Raw genomic sequence first — 24048 nt, forward strand, 5'->3', positions numbered from 1 at the left:
GTGGTGTGAGGATGCTTGGCACTCCCAGGAACTGAGCAGAACTTGCTGCCTCCCATTTGAGGCTACAGGGAGGCAGAAATGGGCACTGTTGTTCCTTTAATTTCATCTACTCACAGACTGGATTCTGTACCTGAAGATGCATGGGAAAAAAGGCTTGCAACCACTTGTGAGTGCTGCCTTCCTTTGTACCATCTCTAGTAACCAATGCAAATGCCTTGTTAATGCATGGTACTGAAAAACCAAGACGGTGTTGTCTGCCTTTCTGAGGAGGAAGAAAAGATTTTGCTAGGTCTCCTTCTGTGAACATCATTAGATGTCCACAGCTTTTGGCTGCTGTTTTCAGTGAGTTCATCACAATAAATCATTTCTTTCTAAAATGCAAAACACCAACATCAGAAATTACTTAGCCTCCAGGAAACATTAATAACAGTCTTATCTCTTAACTGTTAAGTATACTGAAATGCAGCGATTCTTCTCTTGTGCACTTACCATTTTGAAGGGTGTAATTATGAAACACTGGTGAAAGAGGACATAAGGTTGAAAAGCCCTGGGGAGAAGATGCGAGAGGCAGATTTATATTCTGGGTCTTGGTTAAAATTATTGCCCCTCACAGACGGACACATTTCTATGTCTCTCTCACAGGAAGCTCCCACGTGGGAGACACTGTAAAGCCAGCTCTGAGTGACTGAGCCCTGAAACAACTGCACCGTGCATCAGGCAACAAGAATTAGAGCAGACAGTTCAGACTACACAAGTAAGCAAATTTATTTTAAGACAGAACAAATATTGTGGCAAACAACAATACGCAAATTCAGTTGGTAACAGGGGTAAATATCAGACTTCGTTTTCAAATAGATATAAAATATATTCAGATTTTGTTTTGTCCAAAAAGCAGCTTGTGTAGGGGGCTTGGGATGGGAAAGGTCTGCCCATGAAGCTCCAGAACCAGCACTGACTCCTCTGCCAGCAGGGCTGCATGCATGGGCTCTCCCACCACAGGACAGAGGTGCCTGTTGGAATTCCAGCTCCCTTTCAGTAGTTCCCTCCCTTCTGGTAAAAAGCCAATTCTTGCCACAGACTCCATTTTTGGTTGTGGAGGAGCTGGAGCAGCACCACAGTGCTCACCTACCTGGGGATGGAGTGGTCACAGGTGTCCTTTTTAGGCACAGATAAGCATGCAGAGAGCTGCTGGGGAAGCAGCTCACCTCCAAAGGCAGAGGAGTCACACTGAATCCTGGCCCCATGCTCGCCATGGAGAAAGGGGACAGGACTGCCTACTGGAGCACAGGGGTGGCTGTGAGCCAAGGGGGAGAGAGCTGCTTTCTGGAAAAGCCATCCCAAATAAAAGCACACATAGAAAACATTAGATTGTCAATGATGCTTTGAAACAAATTCAAGTTTATCATTTAGTGTGTGTGTGTGTGTTCACTTCGTACAAACAGAGGAGAAATACTGTGAAACTTCAAGCTCTGGCCAGCATGTCCTCAGTTAGTGTCCACAGAAGCACCATCAGGTATGGGAGAGTTAGCACCACAGAGTTGTAGGACCTAACTGATAACATGCGTCATTGTTGGAAAACTAGGGACATGGAGATCCACGGGGGACATGGTACAGTCCATTAGAAACAATACAAGGCAATTTATGCGTTGTCATACAGTACAATACAGTCACTGACCAACCAACCCTTTCAGTACAGTACGGAACATGTAACACTTTGCACCCTGTTAACACTAGGGGACTAAGAGACTCTCACACTTTCCTTTCCTTCTGGCCAATTCTGGTACCAAAATGTGCAGGAAGGATGAAAGGCTCGGCCCTTCCCTGACGCGCTTCACAGGGTCCGCACATCAGGAGAGATGGGTCCTGACAGCCACAGAAGTGCTCCTTACTTCTGTCATAGTGAGAACAGGGTCAATTGAAAAAGTGCTAAATTACAGTACATCTGCATTTTTATATGTCAACTACTGAACAGCGAAACAGATCGTTTGAAAACAGAATCGGTATTGTACAGTAAGTTCACACTTAATTCTTCACCGTTTCTACACTTGTAACACATGCATTTTATTTCCATTAGTTTGATTCCAGTAGGACCAACATCCTTCAGAACAATGATCTCACATTAAACAAAACTCCCTAAGGAAAATACTGAGCATCACATAAGCTTCAGAAAAATCTGTTAATCAGCATCACAATGTACTCAGATTTACATTTAGGGTTTTTCATGCCATGAATTTCAAACACCTTTTGGTTAATATCCTGAAAACAAATCAACCCCCCCACCCCGAAATGATAATAACAGTAATAATAACAATAATAATAAAACCACAGAAAGAACGGCTGGGGAAACAAATACTCTGTCTGTAGGTACATGCGCACACACATACATGCACATACACATTGAGGGGTGCATGGGTGTGTGTGCATTTGGAGACTGCTTCCTGCAGTGCACAATTTGTTTGATAAACTTGACTCATTTCAAGGTCATTCACATGGGCTGGGAAACACTTTTGGGAAAGAGTTCTAAACTATGGAAAGAAATTAAAAATGTCTCTGCTGGAGAGAAAGAAAAGGTGGGTAAGACATCGTCCGTGTGCCATTTCAATGCACTTCCCATGAGCTGCCTCAAACCCAAACTGAAATCCCCTAAAAGAACCGTCTTCTGCTTAAAAGGTCCTTCCCGAGAAAAAGGTGCTGTGCTATGCATTACATTCAGGCCTTATGTGTGCCGTGCAGCAGAAAATGCTTAACTTTACCTTTGACGAGATGCCAACTTGGAGAGGCAAAAAACTATACCTGTGGAAAAAAACACAGAGACCTGTTCTGCATCCCTCTTCCTTGCCAGCTTCCTTTCCCGAGGAGGAAAGAAAGCACTCAGCTCCCCAGAGGATGATGGAATGTGGGCTGAAATACTGAAAAGCATCCCACTGTGTCTCAGTGCCAGCCAGAAGGGCCGAGGCCCTCTGTGGGCCTTTCTGAGAGGCTCTCCTCATCCACTAGCGCCTGGGTACTGAGAGAGAGCACCCGAGCCACTGGGTGCTAGTTCTTTAAAGCTAGATTTGCAGGGTTAATTTGGCCAGGAGATGAAAAACAGTCTGGAATCTATGTACATTTCCACTTCAAAATCACACAATGGAGAATATAAGAGCATAACACTTTGGGCTGCTCAAAGCTTGTTGCTTTTTAACCACCTTCAATTCTGAATGAATGTCCAAACCCATAAAGCTCTATTGGAGAAGAAAGCCTAGGCTGAAGCAAAGTAAAACCAGCTGGTCTCTTCCTTCAAGCAATTGACTGCACTGATATAGTTATTACCCCCCTCATGTCACCAGGGAGCAAATTCCATCCAGGAGCATTGCTAAGGAAAGGCTCCAATGAAGGGCTCCCCTGTGGGCTTCTTGCATGGATCCTTCATTGGGAAGGATGCACAGAACCCTTGCAAGCACTGTGGAATACTTGTTGCTGCAGTAAGCCCATGATGGCTTTTAGAGGAGCAAAAGACATCAGTGGGTTGAGAGGGTATGCTTTGGAATATTGAAACTTGGAACATTCTGCATCCTGAGGATCATCACCCACGTTCAGATCCTAGAGAATTATGACTTTGCCATTTGGGACAAACTATCCCACTGATTTTGTGCTGGAGAGGCAACTCAGGTCCCACACCAGCCATGCTGAAATATTGCAGGAATCTAACAAAGATAGGAAAGCACATCAACATGGCTTCTTACCACGTGACCTGCTAAGCCCCTCATACTTCTCTCCAATCTCAACAGCAAACCCAGTGGTTATATGCTCCATTGTCTACATCATTTGCAATTCCTTTAATTTTATCATTATTATTATTATTATTATTATTGTAGTTTCAGCCACAACAACCCCAACAGCACTTTCAGTACAGGCACAATGACGGCTTGTATTGCAATGGCTTGAGCGCAGTTGTTACTGTTATCTGCATTTACAAGCAGTTTCAAGTTAGCTTTCCCGCTGACCCAACCTGCTACTGCAGATTGGGTTCTCTTACCAAAACCGAGAGTATCTGCCACACACTCTTAGCTCTGGTTCTGTCTCACATCCTGCTGTCCGTGCAAATCGAAGTGTAAATTACACCATCTTGCACTATCCCAATCCCTTTCGAGATTTCTCCATATCTTTGGTGTTAAAAACAACCATGCGCTTAGTTCTCTGAATGACCTCAAAGTTTATAGCAACCACATCTGCCTGGATGTCAATGACACAGATGTTCAGTCTACTGGGTAAAAACAATCTTTTGACGGTTTCATTTCCCTCACTTATCAAACTGCTAAGAGATATGCAGTGGAAATTAGGCACCAGACAGTGGGCACATACACCTCAAAATTATCTTCCGATGGCCCCTAAGTAATTAACACCGTGTGTAAGAGACTAAATGGACTGGGGGAAAAAAGTGGTTCAAAACTCAGTGCTAATAGTACTTACAAAAGTGCAGTGCTCAATATAGTCAGAAGCAAAGTGACCACTAGTACTTAAAGTGCTAGTTTTAAAGTTTGTTTGGTTCAGTGTCCAAAACATGGGGAGAACATGTGTGATAGCTAGGGATGAAATCAAAACCAGATGGCACTGCAACTGTACATGCCACACCAAAAGTGCTTCAAATCACACCATTTCAGGGATGCATAACGCTACGGGTCAGCTTGTGAACACATACAAGCAAACGACTGACACCTTTTAGGTTACGATAAAGAACAGCTCCATTAACTCCATCACTATGAACCGATTCAGAAAGCAAAGGGCCACAGCTTACGAACAAAACAAGAGTCTCTCAGAACAGTTACGAGTCTTTGCAACTATGATACTCAAAGTCTAGCAAAAGCAACCCTGGGAAGCCTGCCGAGTGTCTGCAGCAGGCTTCACCAATGCTATCATGCAGTTTACAGAGGAGTCACGCTGCAGACTGCCTCCTTTTACACGCTATCATACAGTTAACCTATTTATGTACTTACTGGTGGGTTTGTATCTATACTTTTATACTTTCGCTTTCTGACTACGCTTTAAGCCGGCTTTTTTCTCTTCACCACCCTATCGGTGAAAGGACAATTAGTGCAAGAACAAGACAATGAAAGCCGCCTAGTAAATATCAACGTTCCTAACATCCGATCTTCGTTTTCATGAAGGAAAACATCCCCAGGAAGGACTTTGGATGTGCAGACATCACCTTAACATGTCTAGCACACTGTACCACACAGCTGGGCGACTACAAGACAGGAGACACGTAAGAAGGAAGGAAGCTGCAGGAAGACTGGACCAAGCAGTCAAGATATCTGCCTCCACCCAGCTCTGCATGCTCCTTGAAGGAGGCTGGGTGTAGGGAACCCTTCCTGACAGAGGCCAGATGCTGTCCTTTCTTCTCCTTAAACACACAAGACATGCTGCATGCTGACTTCTGCTTCTCCTATTCCAGCCATTGGCTTTTTTGTTCCCTGTGAATAACCATGTTGACCTGAAAGCCTGGGCAACCTAGGACAGACCTATGAGGACCAGGCAGCTAAACTGAGGGGGATATGAGAGGACGAGTAGAAAGCTGGAGTAGCAGGACCTCAGGAAAATAAACAGTCAAGCTTAGATGTCTCAAAAGGTTTCAGCAGGTACCCAACAAAATGATCACTGAACATCATACCTTCCCAGGCTCTGTTTGCATACTTGTCAACTCTTGCAAGTGTTTTACCAGGCAACCCCTAGCTGGCCAATACCTGATGCATGTCAGCCACGTGCAAAGCTTCATGGAGAAAGCTCTGTTTAAAATGAAAGCATTGGCTTGCTGGAGTTTGCAGTCAAAAGCTGCCGTCTGTGTTTGGCGGTACTTTCTGAGTTCTGTAAATCACTTCTGGGCTGTCAAAACAGGGAGAACTGCACCTTGCATGTGTAGTGGAATGTTCCAGGTACGACTGTAAACCTCTTCCTGTACTGAACCAGTCAGCAAATGTCAGAGAGGTGATTTTTCAGAAACAGATAATGCTAATACCCAAGGAGAAAAGGAACTTCAGAAACAGTGCCCCGATTCCAGTGCTGCTCCAAAGACATGTACTTAAACAAGCAAAATCCAAGGTGAGGGATCCTGGAGCTAAGAACACAGATCCTACTGTGCAGACACAGAGCAGGAAAAAGACAAGTCTGGATAAGATCTGAGAGTCGGACAATTTGGGGAGTTGGGGAGTTTGTGAAGCACCAGCTTCACAGCACCTGCAGTGCTGATCCAGACAAGGAAACTGCTGAAAGAATCCGTCCTGTGACCCTGGCTTTTGTGTTTCAACCCTCCGTGCAGCTGCAGGCAGCAGCTACTGAAGATCTGAGCTGGCCTGCTGCAGACATAGCCTGCTCCCACCTAAAGCTCACCAGGGAACAACAGTGCAAACTTGCACATCTCCGCTTTCATAGCAGCGATGGAGACATGCAAGATTACAAGCAGTTGTTGGACATTATGCTGGGCAAAGAAGCTGCCACATTTCTTATCACACGCACTATGCAGATCTTGCAACGCTGCCATGTATTACCATCTTTTGTATCTAGATACACAGAAAATGTTTTGTTTCAGTAACACTGATCTCAGTGTTGAGACCAAAAGCAAACACTGTATGTACTGAAAATGTGCCAGCATGGAAAGTACAGTACAAAAATTACTCATTTTCACAGTCTTATTTATTTATTGATTTATTGGGTGTTCTTTTCTGATGGTAAAGATTTCTGGCAAATGATAATCAATGGATAATAAATCTAATGCTAGAAAACCTCATCAAATTGCAGGGTAGTTTTCCACACTGCTCTCTCAAGGAAGGTGTCCAAGTGTGCTATATTTTTGCTGCCTGGGAGAGAGGCCCTTACATATGCTTGCGACTCCTTGCTATTTCACCTCCACGTGGACTGCAGCCATTTGTAAACAGCACAGCTGTTCCACATTTTCTCCAAGAAGAGCAGTGCACAGGCTGCCTCTCATGTCACGCTGGGACCATCTCACCGCTACCCTGGCACAGCAGCACACGGTGTCCTTTGGGATCACATACAGGAAAGCAAACAAACAGGCTTTTCACACCAGGTTGGTGTTGCACCGAAGTGTCACAGGAAATCATACAGCCTGCACCTTTACCTGCAGCCTGAGTGCTGCTAAGACCTGGTTTTTAAAGGCATCAGTAAATCCATGCTTCAGTCAGCATGTTCGATTTTCATGCAGATATTCTTGGCAACTTTTCCAGTCACTAAAAAACAACTCATTTGAAAGTTTATGAGAAGCAACATTTTATTTTTGGAAGCAGAGGCTTTTGCTGCATCGAAGCTTGCAGATATCCGTATGCCACAATTCAAAGCTGATTTTCAGTGACGAATAAAGTGATTCCCAGACACAGCACAGTGCAGAGTAAAACGCGATCCAAGATTGCTCAGTACCACAGGCATAATGCAAACTGAAGACAGGGGGCCATTTTTAATTATATGCAAATGAACAAAATCCAGATCCTGCAGCAGAAAACCAATTCTGCAAAGAAATAATCATCCATCTTTTGCAGCCCTAGTGTTGGTGCTTGAGAAGAAGCTTATTTACTAAATGGCAATCTCCATACAGAGGCTGTCTTACCACTGCCCAAAAAAGGCACAAATGCAGATACACACTACAGCTCCATAGATCCCCTGCCTGGAAAATTCCCAGAGCTGTGGGGATGGTGCCTGGGGACCGAGATGTGCCAAACTGAGCCCACACCAATCGCATGGAAGGAGCCTAATTTCAGCTCCAGCAAGGGAGAGTGCACACCTGCACCTGGAAACTAAACGTTATGAGCCTTGAGTATGGGAAACTGCATCCAGTTCAACTCATACCAGCTATGAATCTAATGCAACCCACAGAAGTAGAGCTCTGAAATTTGTGCTTTGAAATGCATGCTTTCAGCATACAGCAGGAAAATCATATGCCCTTAAATTATGTATAAGTTAAAACATCTTTTCCATAAAAGCATTAATGATGTGTAAAACAAAATGATATCCAAAAAATGCAGCAGGCTTTAGAATTTCTGCACTTACATGATTATTTACATGTGAATAAGAAGCATCTTGTCCCTGCACAAAAATATCCATCATGTAGGATGACAGAGAAATGCTTCTTTTTGTGTATAAGAAAAAAAAGTGTAAAGTCATGAACTCTTGGAATGGTCCAGAAAGGGATGAAGGAAACCAAGCAGTAGGTTCAGAGCAGTGAGAAACAACCTATACCCAAAGCTGCACGGTGAGACTATCACATGGGGAAAGAAGCGTGCAACTTTTTTCCTGGTTTATGGCCAGGAAAGACAGCCCCTTGTGTGGCCACCTGGATGAACCTGGAAGGGTACCCATGGGAGTGATATGTGTGTGATGAATTCATTCACAGGACCTTCTAACCACAGCTGCTGCTCCTTCTACTGAGGGATGCTGCCACCACAACCCCTCTATTGCAGCAAGCATTGAAGCAGCAGAAAATAGAAAGTCAGTAGGCATGCAGGGACATCTGAAGTCTAACTTCAGAGCCTTTGTGCATTTTCTGAGCCTAGAAGCATTAAACAACTACGTATCTGCTTTCTAGTCCTAGCTGGATACCCACCCGCATAGCTGGGCATTATGGTCTGCATCCAGCATCATGAAACTGAAGGCAGCCAGAGAACACTGACACGATGCACTTCTGTAACAGTGGAGCCTGACGATGGGAACATTGGACCATGGGGACTGCACGTTGAAAGCAAAACATTTTATTACTGCTGGCTAAGCTTCGTAATGTACAATTATGAGTAAGGTAGAGGTTGTATGCAGATCACTTTGCCTGCCACCAACTACAGCTTCTGGAATTAAATGCTGCAGCTGTTGAGCAGTATGTACAGTATCTATTAGTAGAAAGAAAAGAGGGTAAGATGCAGTTGAAACAGTGGGGAGGTTAGGTTGGTAGAAAGTCTTTATTGACAGCAGCCAATGACCAAGTATTGCATCAGAAGCAGAGGGCCCCCAAAATGCAGCCCTCCAACTCAAGTTCTTGCCTGGTTCCTATGCTGCAGCACCATTACCATGCAGGAAGAGTAAGAGGGGCCAGCCTTGGTCAGGGGCTCTGCAGGCACCAGGCTGAGCCTGGGAGTGGCCAGAAATGCAGGCAGGTGGGTCACAACTCATACCTAACTTAGCCATAAATCTCTGCACATGGCAGCCTGGTGTTGACTCAGATCTGTGATTTCTGTTTTGTTCTCTTTAGGCTTCCGTACGATATTTTTGGCTTTAAATGTCTTTCTGAGATGGTTTCTAAAAAATGTAAGTTTCTTCCAGCAAGAATCACACCTTCAATCTAAGACAAAAAATAGGTTTAGCTTTCATAGATGTCAGAGGTGGTTAAAAAAAAAAGAAAAAAAAAGCTATTTTGGACCATTACTGAAGCGTACCCAATATAGTTGAACAGCAACAGCTTTTTCAGCCCAAATTAGTTTACCTTCACAGCCAATCTTCTACAAGCAGCTTAAAATTGCATCAAACTCCATCCAGAGGAACACTTTTCTCTGATCTCCTCTGATATTGCAACTCTTATTTTGCATTGGTTTCTGCATCAAGGGGGAGGGAAAAAATCCTTCACTGGTAAAAGAGAGTTCTAGTTTTTTTCTAGTACAAACCTACTGGTTTTTATTCTTTAATAAATAAATTAAAAAAAATTGCTGGCTGGCTCGAAAGCCTTTTGTGGAAGGTTGAAGTGAAGCCCCTCTGCAAGTGCATATAAAAAAATGTATGTTCTTGCTAACTTAGTCCAAGCCTTCCATCGGAGTCACATTTTCTGAACCTGGTAATATTTAGCATTATGGAGTTCCATCATATAGCTGCCTGAGACTGCTTCAGTTACCAAGGCTTGTGAGCTGGACAGGATGAAAGATCTCTGCTGGAGATGCTAGCAAGAATGACTGCAGAAAAGGCTCCTGAAAGACTGGCTGCCAAACAGAGGCTGGTGTTTAGGCTGAGGTGAGTGAAAAACACCCATGTTGTTGTCTCCTGCTTTTCCTCTTTCACGCAGCCTCACAGCTGCAAAGAGGAAGAGGCTGGCAAGGGGTTTGAGCAGCTGCAGAGGGCACCCCAAGATGTATCGAAACAGTTCAAGGGCTGCTGCAGGGTTGCAGCGTGGACAAAGAGTGAGACTGTTGCTGCGTTTGCTGTGCTTACCTCAATGACCAAATACCACAGTGGCAAACCATCCCTCCAGTGTTAATCCAGTGCACCTCTCAGGCTCTGAAAGCAAGCATGGGTGTTTAGCTAATTTATTTTTTTATTATTATTTTCCCTCTCTGTTTTAAGAGGGAAATGAGCCACTTGTATGCAATTAAAAAAATAGCAAGTCCAAAGTTAAAACTCATTACAACCTAAAAAAACCCAGGGCAATACAAATTTGTACTTTCTGTGTTATTGAAACTTGAGGACATCAAGTGTAATGAAGCAGAATGGAAGAGGACGTGAGCTTCTTCACACTGTCAAAAGTCTAAGAGGCTGAGGAGGGTAAGAGGATCCCCTGCCCTAAGTGATATGAGAATGATCACAGAATGAATAAGCAAGAGTCACTAAATAACTGCTAAGCTAAATAACTACTGCTTTACTGCAACGTGACCCACAACCTCCAGAAACTTGCTTCAACCTACAGTTAACACCTGTGTGCTCCCAAATTCCCACTGTCCATGCAACAATTGCTCAAGCACATGAAGGCTGCAAAACAGGATGCCTTTAGTTATTGGAATGGTTAAGGCCAAAGAACGTCAGACACAGGCTGCTATCTACACTGCTCTAGTGACCTTGATGTTTTGCAACCAGATGGAGAGAAATAATAAAATACCAATTGAAAAGATATGTTCTGAGATAACAGGAACGAGGCTTGGTTCACCTCATCGACTGCTTGTTCCCAGCCTTCTAAGTAAGGGTCTGAGCCAAAAAGCTGTCTTCCTAATTCTGCCAGGTTGAGGGCATTATGAAGCCTGATCAAAGTTAAAAAGCTGTCTCCAGTATTTTAGAGATTAACAGAAAACTTTGGCCTATAATCTCTGGGCTTGCAGTACATGCTCTAAACCTGCCAATGGTCATCGGGGGGCTTCTTTCATTTGCAGCAGATCACTGCTGCCTGCAGCAAGGTGCTGCACATGGGAAGGGTGCCATGGAGGCTTTTCTTCACCAGCCTTTTGTGAGAGAAATAAAAGCAATCATGAGGACACTGCAGCTTTAGAAGACTTGTAAGTAAAATATTTATTTTATGATTATGAGTGGAACAAGAGATGGATGCTAAATTCACGCTCATTGACAACATTCACTTGCCAGAGAGCATTTAGAAGCCAGAAACCCATACAATAAATACCTTTATTTTCCAGAGAGGAGGATGAAGTGGTAACCTACCAGATAAGGTGGAGCCAGGGAGACCAGAAGTGACTGGAAAGGTATTTGGTGTGAACACAGACTTTAAAAGTCAGTAACAAGATAGCACCTGCCTCACCTGCTCAAGCTCCTCTGCCTGAACTTAGAGTTGCCTTTGGCTTTTCATTTGCTCTCTGGAGGCGAGATCTTTTTTGCATCAGATAATTCGCAAACAGAGAGTAACAGCAAAATCCTCGATGCTCCTTGTGCTCCCCCAACATTTAGAGGTAGGTGAAGTTTGAGGAGGAAAGTTCTCCTCCAGTGCAATGCCAACCTTCTGTGCAGATGCCAGACTTTGCTAGCTGGGAGCCCCAAAGTTCTCTGGTTTGCTCCTAGCTGTGAAGCTGTAAGGGTCTACTGCTGTTAGCACAAGATGTGCTTCAGCTCACCATTTAGGACATTAATGCAGAACAGAATGGATAATTAATTTATGTTAAAAATACCAGGGCTGCATTGGCACATCCAGCCTTCTCTGAGGAAGAGAATGAAAGAAAGAACAACTGCTGTGTGACAGATGTTAGTCATTATGCTTAAATGCGCTTCTGGAAGGCGCTCAGATATATGTGTCAAATGAATAGAGCAATGCAAGATGCTGCATAGAATAGGAGGAACTTCTTTATAGCTAAACCTACACAAAACTGTTGGATCACCTTGCAGTAAAAATGCTACGAAAGAAAATCCAATTAACTTTCAACACAGATTAAACTTCTTGGAAATAGAAACAAGACAAAACAAAAACAAAATAAAATAATTAAAAACAAAAACAAAAACTAAACCAAAAACAGCAGAGCTCTTCAAGCAGTTATTTTGCATTCTTTTGACAGTTAGATCATGAGCAGATTTTGAGGCTGATTTGCAAGAATATGTATTTTCCTCTCCATCACACACTCCTGGTTTATCCAGGTCTGGGCATGCCTACAAGGAAAGCCTACAAGGAGGAACATATCTTGAGCTTATGACTGCTGAAGCAGTCCAAATCTAAATGTTGTGAAGATGGGGAATGTCAATGAAATAATAATATTGAGGTGAAGGCCTGTTATTTATTTTTTTCCTATGTCCTAATCAGAACTAAGTGGAGGCATGAATGTTGTTAGGTGGTGTTTTGTCAACCTACCATGTACAAAACAGATTTATATTGTCAGGCTTCATGGAAAATGCATACTGTGATATTTTAATAGCCCCGATTTTCCAAACTATTAAAGAAGGGCAAAAACTGTTTGGACTCTATGTAGCCTATGCAGAAAAAAACATGGAGAAAAACAAGTCAACAGTTGGAGAAAGAAACAGCCTAAAGGAGGAACAGGTTATAATTTCTACAATTAGCTCGTTTAATTAGTATCACAGTCAGTCTGCTGGAAGATATCAAGAGAGGTCCTGTTGAGGTCTGCCTGCCTTGGGTGCTGCTCTTCTGACATGTAAACTGATGATTTGAGGATGGATAATAATTATTTAACCTGCAGATGGCACAACCCTGGGAAGGACCGTAAGCACTGAGAACTGAGACTGATCTTGGACAAGGTCAAGAAATTATCTGAAAAGAAATAAAACACAGTTTGGTCAGGATAAATGCAAGCTTCTGTGTCAAAGCAGGAAAAAGCCTCTCTGCAAAGACTGAAAAATGATTGCCTTTGTCCTAGCTCAGCCACAGAGGAGCTGAAAGGACACAGTTTGAAACAGCGCTCAAGTCAGCAAGCATGCTGTTGTAAAACCCAGCACACTGAGTATATAAAATCTTAAATTGTTTGTGATGCTTTTGCTTGAGGCTGGCAAGATGGCAACACATGTATGTCACTTGATTTTGGATTTTCTAATTCTGTGTTCAAGAAAGAGACAGACTGATCAGAAAGAGCCTAGAGAAAAGAATCAGTAAGAACGTGGCAAGAACTGCAAACTACCATCGGTGGAAAGCTTTATAAATGCCTAGAAGAGGATACAGAAGAGACCTGACAACAGTCTTTAATTATGTAAAGAGCTGCAAGCAAGAAAGGAAACAAACTGTTTCCATAACTCCTCTTGAGAATGTGGCCTGTAAGACTAAAAGAGACAGAATAGGTTGGACAGGAGGAAAGGTATCCAACAGTAAGCAGGGTGAACCACTGTGAATATCCCTTGCTGGATATTTCAAGAAAGCAATTTTTTTTTTCTTCACATTGTTTAAATGGAAGAAATACAGATGCCTTTGTGCTGTGTGGACTCTGAAACATATCCTTGTAGACACCTCTGCAACAGCAGATTTAAGTTTACTGTCAGATACTTCCTTTGTGCCATTCTTCAAACTGAGTTCCAGCCAGGTTGAAGACCAATGTGAGGGAGGCGTCTGGTTTAGCTAATCTTTGCCTAGGGGACACTGTTGATGTTCTCTCAAGGTCCTTGCCAACTCCATCATAATACATCCTATTAAACATCCCTGTGTTCTCCTCACCCTTAGATTTGTTTGGTCCTTCCTTCATGAGGGGACGCTGAGATGGAGGAGTTCTTGCACAATTTGTGAGACACCATTCAAGGTATTCAAGATCACAAAAACAAATCTATTTGACAACTCAGCATCTTTCTCAAGAAGACAACATGCCAGTATAGTTTATACAAAGCACCAGAAAAAAAAAATTGGAAAACTAAGTAGAAGTCAGAAAGTGTCAGAATTAAGGACTGAGTAATCTTAAATTCTGACCTTTGGATATGCAATTCCTTTACAACTGCCTCTTCTTCTCTAGCATATAGATTTCTTTTTGATCCATCATTCTGCAGTTGTCCAAGCCTTACCTTCCAAACACTGCAGACATACCTATCTAGTATGTTGCATCCAAAATATCTTCCTTGTTTTTCTTTTAGAGACATCACTATTGATCACAAAAACTGCAATGCCAAATGAACTCAACTTTCTCACACTCCACTGAGGTAGGGGGAGGTATCACTGACTACAGCTCATTGTAGCACTGGGGAACATAGGCATAGGCAGAATAAAGCCAAAGTTAACTGGGAGGCCCGGTTTTCGATGCTGGCAGTTTATGTGGAGTACTTGCCATTATTACAGCACTTCACTTGTTCAAAGGAAAACATGGCTTTCAACAGTTGCTAACATTGGCTGCTTCTGTTAAGCAGGCCTCAGAGTACAAGCACTGGGCTCCAGGCACAGAAATGCTATAACAGTGATGATCACTTGCAAAGAACCTTGTTAAAAACTGCACAAATCCTTTGCAAAAATAGCACAGAACACGCTTTTGGAAAGCTGTTTGCACAGTGGGGCCAACCTTTCTTTCCCTCAAATCCCTTCAGCCCTTACTGAACCCTTCTTCCCCAGTGCACAGGAACAGCTGTCCAACAGGGAAGTCACTCCCACTGGTTCCTTATGCATAAAAAGTACACGCAGCGCTGCACACATTGAGATAGCAAGGGAAAACTTCACAGGCAGTCAACACTTGCACACTCCCATAGGCTTCTGCATGTGCCCCTGGACAAGCTTAGGCTACCTCTAGCTAGGCTGGACCTGAGCAAAGAGGAGGGCTCAAGTGCTGGCAGTGCCTCCTCTTCCCCATACCATAGACGGAAGCACTGCTCTGCAATTCCCTGGGGCATGAATCCGGTCCTTGCTGCCCACCACCCCCTTCTGCCTTTCCATTCCTCTAACTTGGTGGGAAGCATGTCCCTATTCACAATCCCCTTCTCCCACTGTTTCTTGCCAACAAAACACATTGAAAACAACCTCCAGATGGGAACACATGCAGAAACTTGAGGTTAACCAGCAGCTGACATGGAAGGTATCTTTTCCTCAAATTAATCTGTTCAGGGCAAATTAGCAAGATTAAGAAGTGGCCAGATGCAAAGCCCTTCTACCTGTGGAAGGGACTTGCCCTACAGTGACTAAGTGACCTTGCAGCCACATCTTTAACCAAGAGCTTGGATGCAGGAGCTGTTGCCCCTTCCTATTTGACAGTAGCACACAGGACAGGTTTAAACACTTAAAAGGCAGCATACATCCCTGTAAATAAGGTACATTGCCCACATTCTGAACAGCCAGTGATTCCCCCATGCCTCATGATGCATTTTGAGGTAACCTGTCAACTAGGGAAATGATCACAAAGTAATTAGCGAGAGCTTTATTGGAGTGGTATTAGGGTACCTTGATGTTGGGCTGATGTTTGTACCTCTGCAGATGGTATGAATACAAAACATGTACAACACGCACAAAAAGGCCAGCGTGTAACACCAGTGTGTAGATTTCCAGAAGTTAATGTAAAGACAAGGCCCCTGAGGCCGCTGGCCTATGTTTCGCACGGCGCCTTGGCATGCAGCAGGAATTCTAATCACATTAATCACAGAAATGCCAAAGCGCCATCCAAGTTCTGAAACCTCAGCGTATGCTTTGACATTTCTGGAAAAACAATTTTTATTCAATGTCACCTACCACTTTCCTTAACATTATTAAAGAAATTAGGATGTAAGAATTCTCTCTTGGAGAAGCCAGGTCTCAAGCTTCTCTGTTAAGTGCCAGCAAGAAAAGCTACGCAGTGATTCCTACAGGTAATTCCCCTGCCATATTTCATTAGGGGAATGTCAGTGGAAAGGCAGTGTTTTGGTCATGCTGCTGCAAGCTGTAGATATCAGGACCTGTCCGAGATCTCTGTAACTCCTGGCACCCTATTTTATCCCAATGTTTTTAAATATCATCGATGGAGATACAGGTGGGGAACCAAGCATGGGCATGAGAAAACATTAGGAAGAACAACTCCAGCACGATGACAACTGGTAGCACCAGAATTATCGTGTAAAAACTGGTGTCAGCCTATTAAAGCTTCTGTGGGTTTGGGAAAAACAGAGTGGCAAAAGACGTGACTTCAACCTGTTTCAAATGCCTGAGCCCTGAAGAACCTCATGCCCTCAAGCGCAGGGTGTTTTCCTGTGATCCTACGGATTTCAGCCAGTTTTAGACAAGGCTGAATTAGCACAGATGTCCACTGCTGTACACGCATAACCCCAACAGGCCAAGAGGTAAGAAGCTACGAGCACCTTGGATAAGGAGGGAGAAACTGCAAAGCTTCACAAGAACCACAGCCCCACATGGGCTGCATGCCCGCAAGAGAGAGCAAAGCACAGCAGGTGGGTTTTGCTTTTCCACCTATTCAATTCTGCTTGGTTTTGCGACCACACAATGAAATTTTCACAACTCCAGATGAAAATAACACGACAGTGGGGTCAACAAAAGACATCACCATGGGTAGTGTGAAAAATACAGGTGACACAGCCACTGCTGAACAGAGACAATGCCTTATAGACCCATGGACGGAAATAGCACCATCAGTCACCATGCATGCAGAGCATCATCCCTGAAGATGAGAACAGCTTCAGCCTGCAGCCACTTCAGGCTTGTGTCTACATCCCCGTCCAGCATGATGAGGTCTGAGACTTGAGCCCAACAGGGCAGCTACACAAGCACATCAGGCTCACACCAACACATCAGGAGCCTTGCCATCATCAGATGATTTCTGCTCAAAGCACCCATGAGGAGGACTAACATGCAAGTAGCTTGTGATGAGTTCAGTGTAGCCTTGACTTCCAGTCTTTCTTGGATAAACTAGGTATTTCAAATGCAACCTTTGTCTAAAAGGAATAGAGGAGCAGGGAGGGGAAGGCAGATTTTAGTCATCACAATATGTTAGGTCATTAAAAATAAAGGACATTTTAATTTTGGAGGAGACAGCATAGAAAATTAAATTGAAGGTATACTTTTCTTTAAGAATTACTTTAAAATGTATATATATATACCATATCTACAGCAAAAAGTATGCAATAGAACTGAAACCTGCTTATTCATTAATTTTACATAGGGTGCAAAGTCTGCACAATAAAAATACACACTAATAAACTCTTTTCTGCTAGAAAAATTACGACACATGGATAAAAAAGCTGCAAGTCAGGAAAGCAACAGGTTTCCTGGCCACTACCAGCTGCCTTCCACACAAGTTTAGGTCTCTGGAACAGGCCTTGGGAAATAAATGGTGCAAACATTAGACTACAACATCTTCAGCAGAAAAAAAAAAAATGGATGCCAATGCGCATTTTGATAATTGAATAGGATTTTATTTTTTTTTTAAAATAAAGGCCATTTTTTTATCCTTACAATGGCATATTTTATGAATGTAAAGGTTTGCAGAGTAGAGGGATTTTAAAATGGGGGATGCAATGTGACCTGTGGAGCAGCAACTGGCTGTTAACTGCAGCTCTTACTTTACCTGCACCACGCCTTGAAGTAAAGTTTTCCCTTCTCTTGCCTACGTTTTCTTTGCAGCTTCACTGAAAACCTAAGAAATGAAAGTGCTTAAAAGCCAAAATCCTAAAAGGGCCATGATAAGCAGCAGGCAAGGTGCTCTCAGTGAAATAACGCGTTTATCCAAACTGATAGTATGAGAAACTGCCTTTTAAGCCCCGTCTTTAGACTGTGTACTTCAGATAAATAGATTATTTTGTTACGAGCTACTACAGGCTACAACATACTCACATAAATATATCAATGCCTATACGTGAATATGAATTTTTATATATTGAGTACATACAAGAAACACGACAAAGAGCAGATTACTGCCACGGCTGCATCTTTCAGGGTGGAGCTCACCATGCGTGTCCCCAAGATGTGATTTCTGTCACCGCCTCGCAGTGCCATGTGGGGAACCTGGCCACACGAAGCCTTCCAGCCCCTTGTCAGTGTGCTGCTCTGCTAATCTTCTGCCAAGAAAGGCAGCTTCTTCACAGCAGGTGGGGGTCAGCTGGCAAAGCCTCCGTAACACCTTATTCTCAAAGCAAGCCCTTGAGGGACGGCACAAGTGTCTGCACTGACCCACAGGAAAGCTAAGCACAAGAATTTGGTGTGGCCCACGCTACATCCTTGAAAATCTTGTTTGTCAGGCTCAGCATCAATGTTCAGAGCAGACCTGAGCTGCTGGAGAGCCGCAGAAGGCACTGCCACCAGCTCAGGCTGTCCAGCAGCACTGCACGCTACATCTCAGAGTCCCACTTTGATGAGCTCAGAGGATCTGTACCAACACTCCTGTCCAGGAACTGGGTCAAGAAGGTACAACAGGTCCGTACCAGACACGTGCACGCAGGATACGACCTCTTCTAGATTCAGATTGCAATGCTGAAGCACCCCCTGCCAGACCAGTGGCAGAAACGTGCTCCTATTATTTACACAATATAAAGTGCATTAGGATTTTCTTATTGAACTGACAGACTTCTGTCTGGACCATACAATTTTGAAACAGAGGTGAGGACTTTAATAGGAAATTTTCTCATGAGAAAAGAGGTTCAGACTGGTACTCTTCACCCTGTCCTCCTAGTATTGTTTTTGGCCGTTCTTTCTAGTGCAAATAAGCTTGTGTTTTCTCAAGTTTAAGGGACATGGCAGTTTTAGAGCACAGGGAATGAACATTTGACATGCATAAGCATTGCAACGGGCCCTTCTGCACACAAGCAGCCTACGTTATTGCTGCTCTCCGACACTGAAAATGCACTGCCAAAAATAACGATGAACCCGTTTCCAAATCTAACTGGTACAATCTTGCATTGCTACATTTTGAGTTAGTCTGTTTTATCCTCCAATGACAATATTTGCAAGCACCAGTGCTTTACATTTCCGTGGAAACCTGTCGCTAGTGGTTTACCCACTGGTCGTTCGCTGTGAATGTGAAGATCCCATCCAGTTTTGGATACTAAGGTGCATCCCACATGGGGAGAGTACATGCATTAGTGAATTCCATGGAACCCGGCCCTGCCTCACAGCAGGCAAGCACTGGATTCCTGGCTGCTATTTACAATACACTAATGCACTCAGAAGGCCAATTAATGAACTAGGTAAAAGATTTAAAAGAAAAAAAAAGGGGTTAAAGATACCAGTCTAACTAAGATACAGCCAGCTGCATTTAGTTACCCTTTTGTCAAAATGGCAAGTGAGTAGCAATAATGAAAGCCATTTTGCATCTCATCTTTTTTTTTAACAGAAGACAAAATGAATAAACAGGCCTTTTCAATCACTTTGCCCATTGCAAGTATTTTCCTTACTAACACCAAAGGAACAGAAGGAATGCATGACTACTTACAATACACACCTAACCTAAGCAAATTCCAATGCGGCAGCTTTTACAATGCATTGACACAGACGTGGACTTGGACTGGGAGATGTCGAGTGCGTAGGGGAGGAGTGCCACACGGGAGCGGGAAGGCGAGCATAAAAGAGTTGTACATTCATAGCTCCAGTTGGTTGGGATCTGTAATAAGTTCATTGTTACTCCAGGCACTGTGATGGGCAGCAGCAGCCAGCGACGCGCTGACTTGTGCATCCAGGACTCGCTTGCTAAACTCTGGTTTCACACCAACTGGGATGAGAAGTTATTGTCATGGTTTGCTAACCGAACCTGTTAAAAACATTGCAACCAAAAGCCTAGAAGCAAAGACGAACCAGTACCCCATAATGCCTCTAGCTGATTCATTGTGGTCTGCTAGCAGTTCAAGTGGTGGAATGAGAAAATCTCTTACAGACTTGAAACAGTGCCTGAAGAGCAGTCTGTGCAGAAATGCATGGTTGTTGTGATGCTAAGCCAAATGTTTGCTTGCTGTAACTGCTATATGTAGTTGTATGGAAAGGGCGAATCACCTAAAACAGTGAAATTAACTTCCTTACTCTCTGTCACAACTGTAACATTTCCTAAAGGTTCTTTGGTGACTTTGGTGCAAGCTTTTTTTTTTTTTTCTTTTTTCTTTTTTTTTAAGTTAAAACAGATGGACTGTTATTAGTACCCAAAATAAAGTCCGGATTATCCTCTTAGTTCCCACCCCTGCCTCCCCAGCATCTCTTGATATGGTTAATGTTATAACAGGCAATAGCTTTTGGATTTAGTGTGGCCATGCAGCGTGCAGGTGGGTCCAGACTAAGAGTGAAGATAAATACCTTTCTGAACAGATTTACAAAAAAAAAGTGGAATGGTTGAGATGGAAAACATCTGGTCCACGTGCACACTTGGCCACTCTGCAAAATACAATGCAAGTGATTATAAATATCTGACTAGACAGAGTAACACATCCTTCAAAAAAATCTTGAAGGTGGACAACACATTATTTGAAGTACCTGGAGCTCAACCAAACTCCCAATGGTTTCAGAAGGAGAGGAACCAGCACCCAATGCCTGAAAAAGCCCCTTGAATGATATACACCCATTTTTGAAGAAATGACCAAGAATTTTCAAAGTCTTCAGGCCTGCTAATTTTATGCATTTTCCCTCCCAGCATTCTTCTGGCAAGGACTGTAAGGTTCAGGTTGCAGAGCTGCCAGCGGACTTTGCACAAAGCTAGCAGTCAGTAACCAGGCATCAAATTGCTGGATTTCAGCTTCAGCTTCAACAGGGCGGGAAGGAGGCGATGGCAGGGCACTGGTATTATGTTGTACTAATAACATCTGTAAAATCAACGTGACAGAAAATCTGACACCGCCTTAGCCATGGCTTTGAAAATGTGTTACAGATCAATAGGACCGAGATGCATTTTGGTACGGATCAAATGGTGCACCAAACCCCCCAAAGGTCTTCCTCACAGCAGGAGGAAAGAAATGCCCAGGTGTTGTCCTCGTGTGTGTAACAATCGTGGCCGTGTTCATCTCACAACTGGGAGGGAACCCTGGAACCTCAATCACTGCAGCCATCTGGCTCAGCACACCCGTTCCACAGCCTCCTGCCAGAACCCACAACACCCCAGCTACAAAAATAGCTTCTGAAATTTTGAAGAATGCATTAAAAAAATCGTCAGCCCCGCGTGGGCAGAACACGGATATGAAGAATGGATTATGACTTGTTGCCATTAATTTGGAAGGCTTAGCACTCGAGCACAGTTCCACTATCCTGGGATACTCAGGTTATTTGGTTAGCACAAAACTACGAGATTAATAACAAATCTTCTGCTCTCCACTAGCACAGTATTAAAGGTCCGACTGGTTATTGAGATTTCATCCACAAAGAACATCATTTCAAACTCGATAACCAGCAGATACCCATTTTTAAACATCTCCCTCTCCTCATACATGTCTGAGCAATTAACACGAAGACAATTTTTGCAGTGAGTGCCCTATGGCTCAGCTCTTCAGCCTTTTTACTGAGTACAGGCAGAGTTCAGTTCCAGAAAAACTGCCATAAGCAGAAACCGATACATTTCAGCGTGAGGGTTTTTTCTGCACCACGCTGAAGTGCAACACAAGCCTTATCTAGACTATTTAAAGGTCAGAATGCAGTTTTGTTGTTTTGTTTTTTGTGCTGATATGTATACTTTCATAGTCTTCCGCACTCAAAGAAGCTGACTCATACAGACTTGGGAGGTTGGTACTTTCTTAAGAAATACAGAGATGTTTTGGGTGTAATATAGCATGATGACCAGACTCCCATAATATTACGTACTGGAGTTAGTACAGACTATCAGAAAAGGACTTTACAAAAAAAAAAAAAAAAAAAAAAAAAAGGGGCAACTTCAAATTACTATAGATGAGTCCCTCTCACCAATATCTGCTTTTTGTTTTATTTTGCCAGACGGCCAGTTCAGTGCACTCTATTCGAGACCCTCTTGCTCTTCACCACTGTCCCCTCTGACATCCATCCTTTTTTCTTTATGGCTGTTGCAAATTCTCCTCATCTCTTCTTCATACTTGATAAAATTTTCCCCAAACCTTGTCCACGCTTTGTATGGAACTGTGATGGTGTTACGGTAGGGTGGTCTCACCTCACTTACCTTCAGAAAAATGCCATACCTGTTGGATCCCACATCAAAGTAGAACCTCTTGTTGTCCACTCGGAAGGAGGTGCCCTCAGGGAGCTCAGGGGGCTCATCTCCCCCAGCCCTGCGATCCTCCATGTCCCCCTCGCCGTACTCTTCAATCAGCTGGACCAAAGCATCCCTGAACTCGATCATCCCTTGCGCCGGAAGGACGATAGTCTGCTCCTGTCCCAAGCTGTGGCCAAAATAACCAATCATGCCAGGTCCCCGGCTCATCGTCTGCCTGATCCGCAAGAAGCGGCCCCGCTGATTCTCCTTCAGGTCAAGGTAATATTTTCTGTTGTCCCTCTCGATGTACTCTGTCTTGAGGACGCTATGAGGGTGCTCTTCGGAGCCCACAGAGCCTGAGGGCGAGGGCGGCGGGTGCTGCTGGCGCTGCCTCGAGTGCTGCTCCTTGCCATTGCTGTGCTCGTGCCTGTGGCCACCTTTCAGGCCCAAGTGGGCGTAGTGCTCAATGAAATCACCCAGGCAGTCCTTCAGCTCTGCGGCCACCGACAGGGAGAGCGTCAGCTTGCTTTTCCTGATGTTGTCCTGCCTGCCTCTGCCGATCCAGACCTCTGCGATCTTCAGGAAGCGGCCCCGGGAGCTCTGCTTCACGTCCAGATAAAATCGCTTTTTCTGGATGTCCACCCTCTTGGAGGCCAGCTCCTGGATCTCCATACAGCCCCCCTGAGAGGGGGCCGTGTAATGGTACTGCTGCTGGGACTGGGAATAGATGCTCCTGTGCAGGCTGGAGCCCCCCACGTTCCTTCCTCCTCCTCCTCCTCCTCCTCCTCCTCTCCCTCTTTCCATCTTTACCAATCAGCTGGAAACAACACATAACAGAGACACAGATGGCAACATCAGCACCAGGGGCCTGTTCTGCTTCCTGGTGGTGGCTCTGTTCACTGCTGCTCCCCCTACCCAGCCGCTTGCATCCCAGCTCCCCGCTGCCCCTGTCGAAGCTCCGTTCCCCGCCCTGGTGGCCACGTGTCCCCCTGAGCCCCCTACTCATTAGCTAATGCCCCCGGCCTCAGGTCCCTCCGTTCTGCCTCCTGGCACCTCCTGTGACCTTTTTCCCTCAGTACTGACGATCACCCACCAGGACCCCCAGTGCCACAGATCTCCCGTGGTGGCCACCCTATGCCGATCCCTCCCACACCCTGATTCCTACCCCCACCCCACAGGACACCGTGCCCCCCCCGGCTGTTCCTCAGGCCCACAGCCCCCATCCCTCTCTCACCCGTGGGTGCTGCTGCGGGCACTGCCCCCATCGCCGTTCCCAGCACGGCACCTCCTGCCCGCCGGTGCCCCCAGCGCGGCCCCTCTGCCCCCCCAGCCCCGCATCTCCTCCTCGGTGCCCCCGGTGGCGCTTCCCGGCTCCCCCATAGGGCCGTCGCTGCCCCGTGGCGCTGCCCAGCATGGCATCCCCGCGGCTCTGCTCCCCACTGCCCCCACAAGGGCCCCCGCGTGCCCCCGGCTGAGTCTCCCGTTGCCCCCCGGCATCGCATCTCTCCGCTCCCCTTCCCAGCTCTGCTCGGAGCGGCCCCTCCCGCTCCCTCCGCGCCGCACCTCCCCCCGCCGCTGCCCCCGACTCACCCCATAGCACCCATCGCCGCCGTTGCCCTTCACCCGCCGCCGCCGCCCGCAGCCGGCAGCCCGGCAGCCCCGCCGCCCCCCGCCGCGCAGAGCCCCGGGCTGGCGCTCCCCCGCCGCTCCGCCCCGCCGGCCCGGCCCGGCCCCGCCCGGTGGAGAACGACAGCGGCGGCACGGCGTTAAGGCGTTAAGGCGTTAAGGCGGTGAGCGCCGCCGGCTCGCCGGAGGGTTGCGCGGCCCGCCCGGCCACGGGACTACAGCGCCCACACTG

General features: G+C 45.1%; 1 protein-coding gene and 1 long non-coding RNA gene across 3 annotated transcripts in view; one reads left to right on the top strand and one right to left on the bottom strand.

The window, feature by feature from the left end:
* The window catches only part of LOC107313203, a 28177-nt gene extending 18763 nt beyond the window's left edge, over nucleotides 1–9414 (top strand). The window contains exon 6 of the long non-coding RNA XR_001554863.2: nucleotides 643–9414. This is a non-coding gene — a long non-coding RNA (uncharacterized LOC107313203). The remainder of the gene's footprint in view (nucleotides 1–642) is intronic.
* Nucleotides 741–23815, bottom strand: PURG (purine rich element binding protein G). 2 transcript variants are annotated; one of them, XM_015861241.2, is made up of 3 exons: nucleotides 23781–23815; nucleotides 22177–23007; nucleotides 741–12934 (listed from the first exon to the last, which is right to left on the bottom strand). In XM_015861241.2, exons 2-3 carry the CDS (start codon nucleotides 22992–22994, stop codon nucleotides 12931–12933), a joined length of 822 nt encoding a protein of 273 aa, XP_015716727.1. In that variant the 5' UTR covers nucleotides 22995–23007; nucleotides 23781–23815; the 3' UTR covers nucleotides 741–12930. The 2 variants fall into 2 exon arrangements, with proteins under 2 accessions (XP_015716727.1, XP_032300482.1); XM_032444591.1 differs by having other exon boundaries at nucleotides 748–23007; nucleotides 23781–23812.
* Between the last annotated feature and the right edge of the window lie 233 nt (nucleotides 23816–24048).

This window comes from Coturnix japonica, chromosome 4, assembly GCF_001577835.2.
Source record: "Coturnix japonica isolate 7356 chromosome 4, Coturnix japonica 2.1, whole genome shotgun sequence".
Classification (NCBI taxonomy): Eukaryota; Metazoa; Chordata; class Aves; order Galliformes; family Phasianidae; genus Coturnix; species Coturnix japonica.

Bases quoted from the DNA above. Each gene is read 5' to 3' on its own strand.
- PURG (XM_032444591.1), bottom strand. From the start codon at position 22,994: ATGGAAAGAGGGAGAGGAGGAGGAGGAGGAGGAGGAGGAGGAAGGAAC.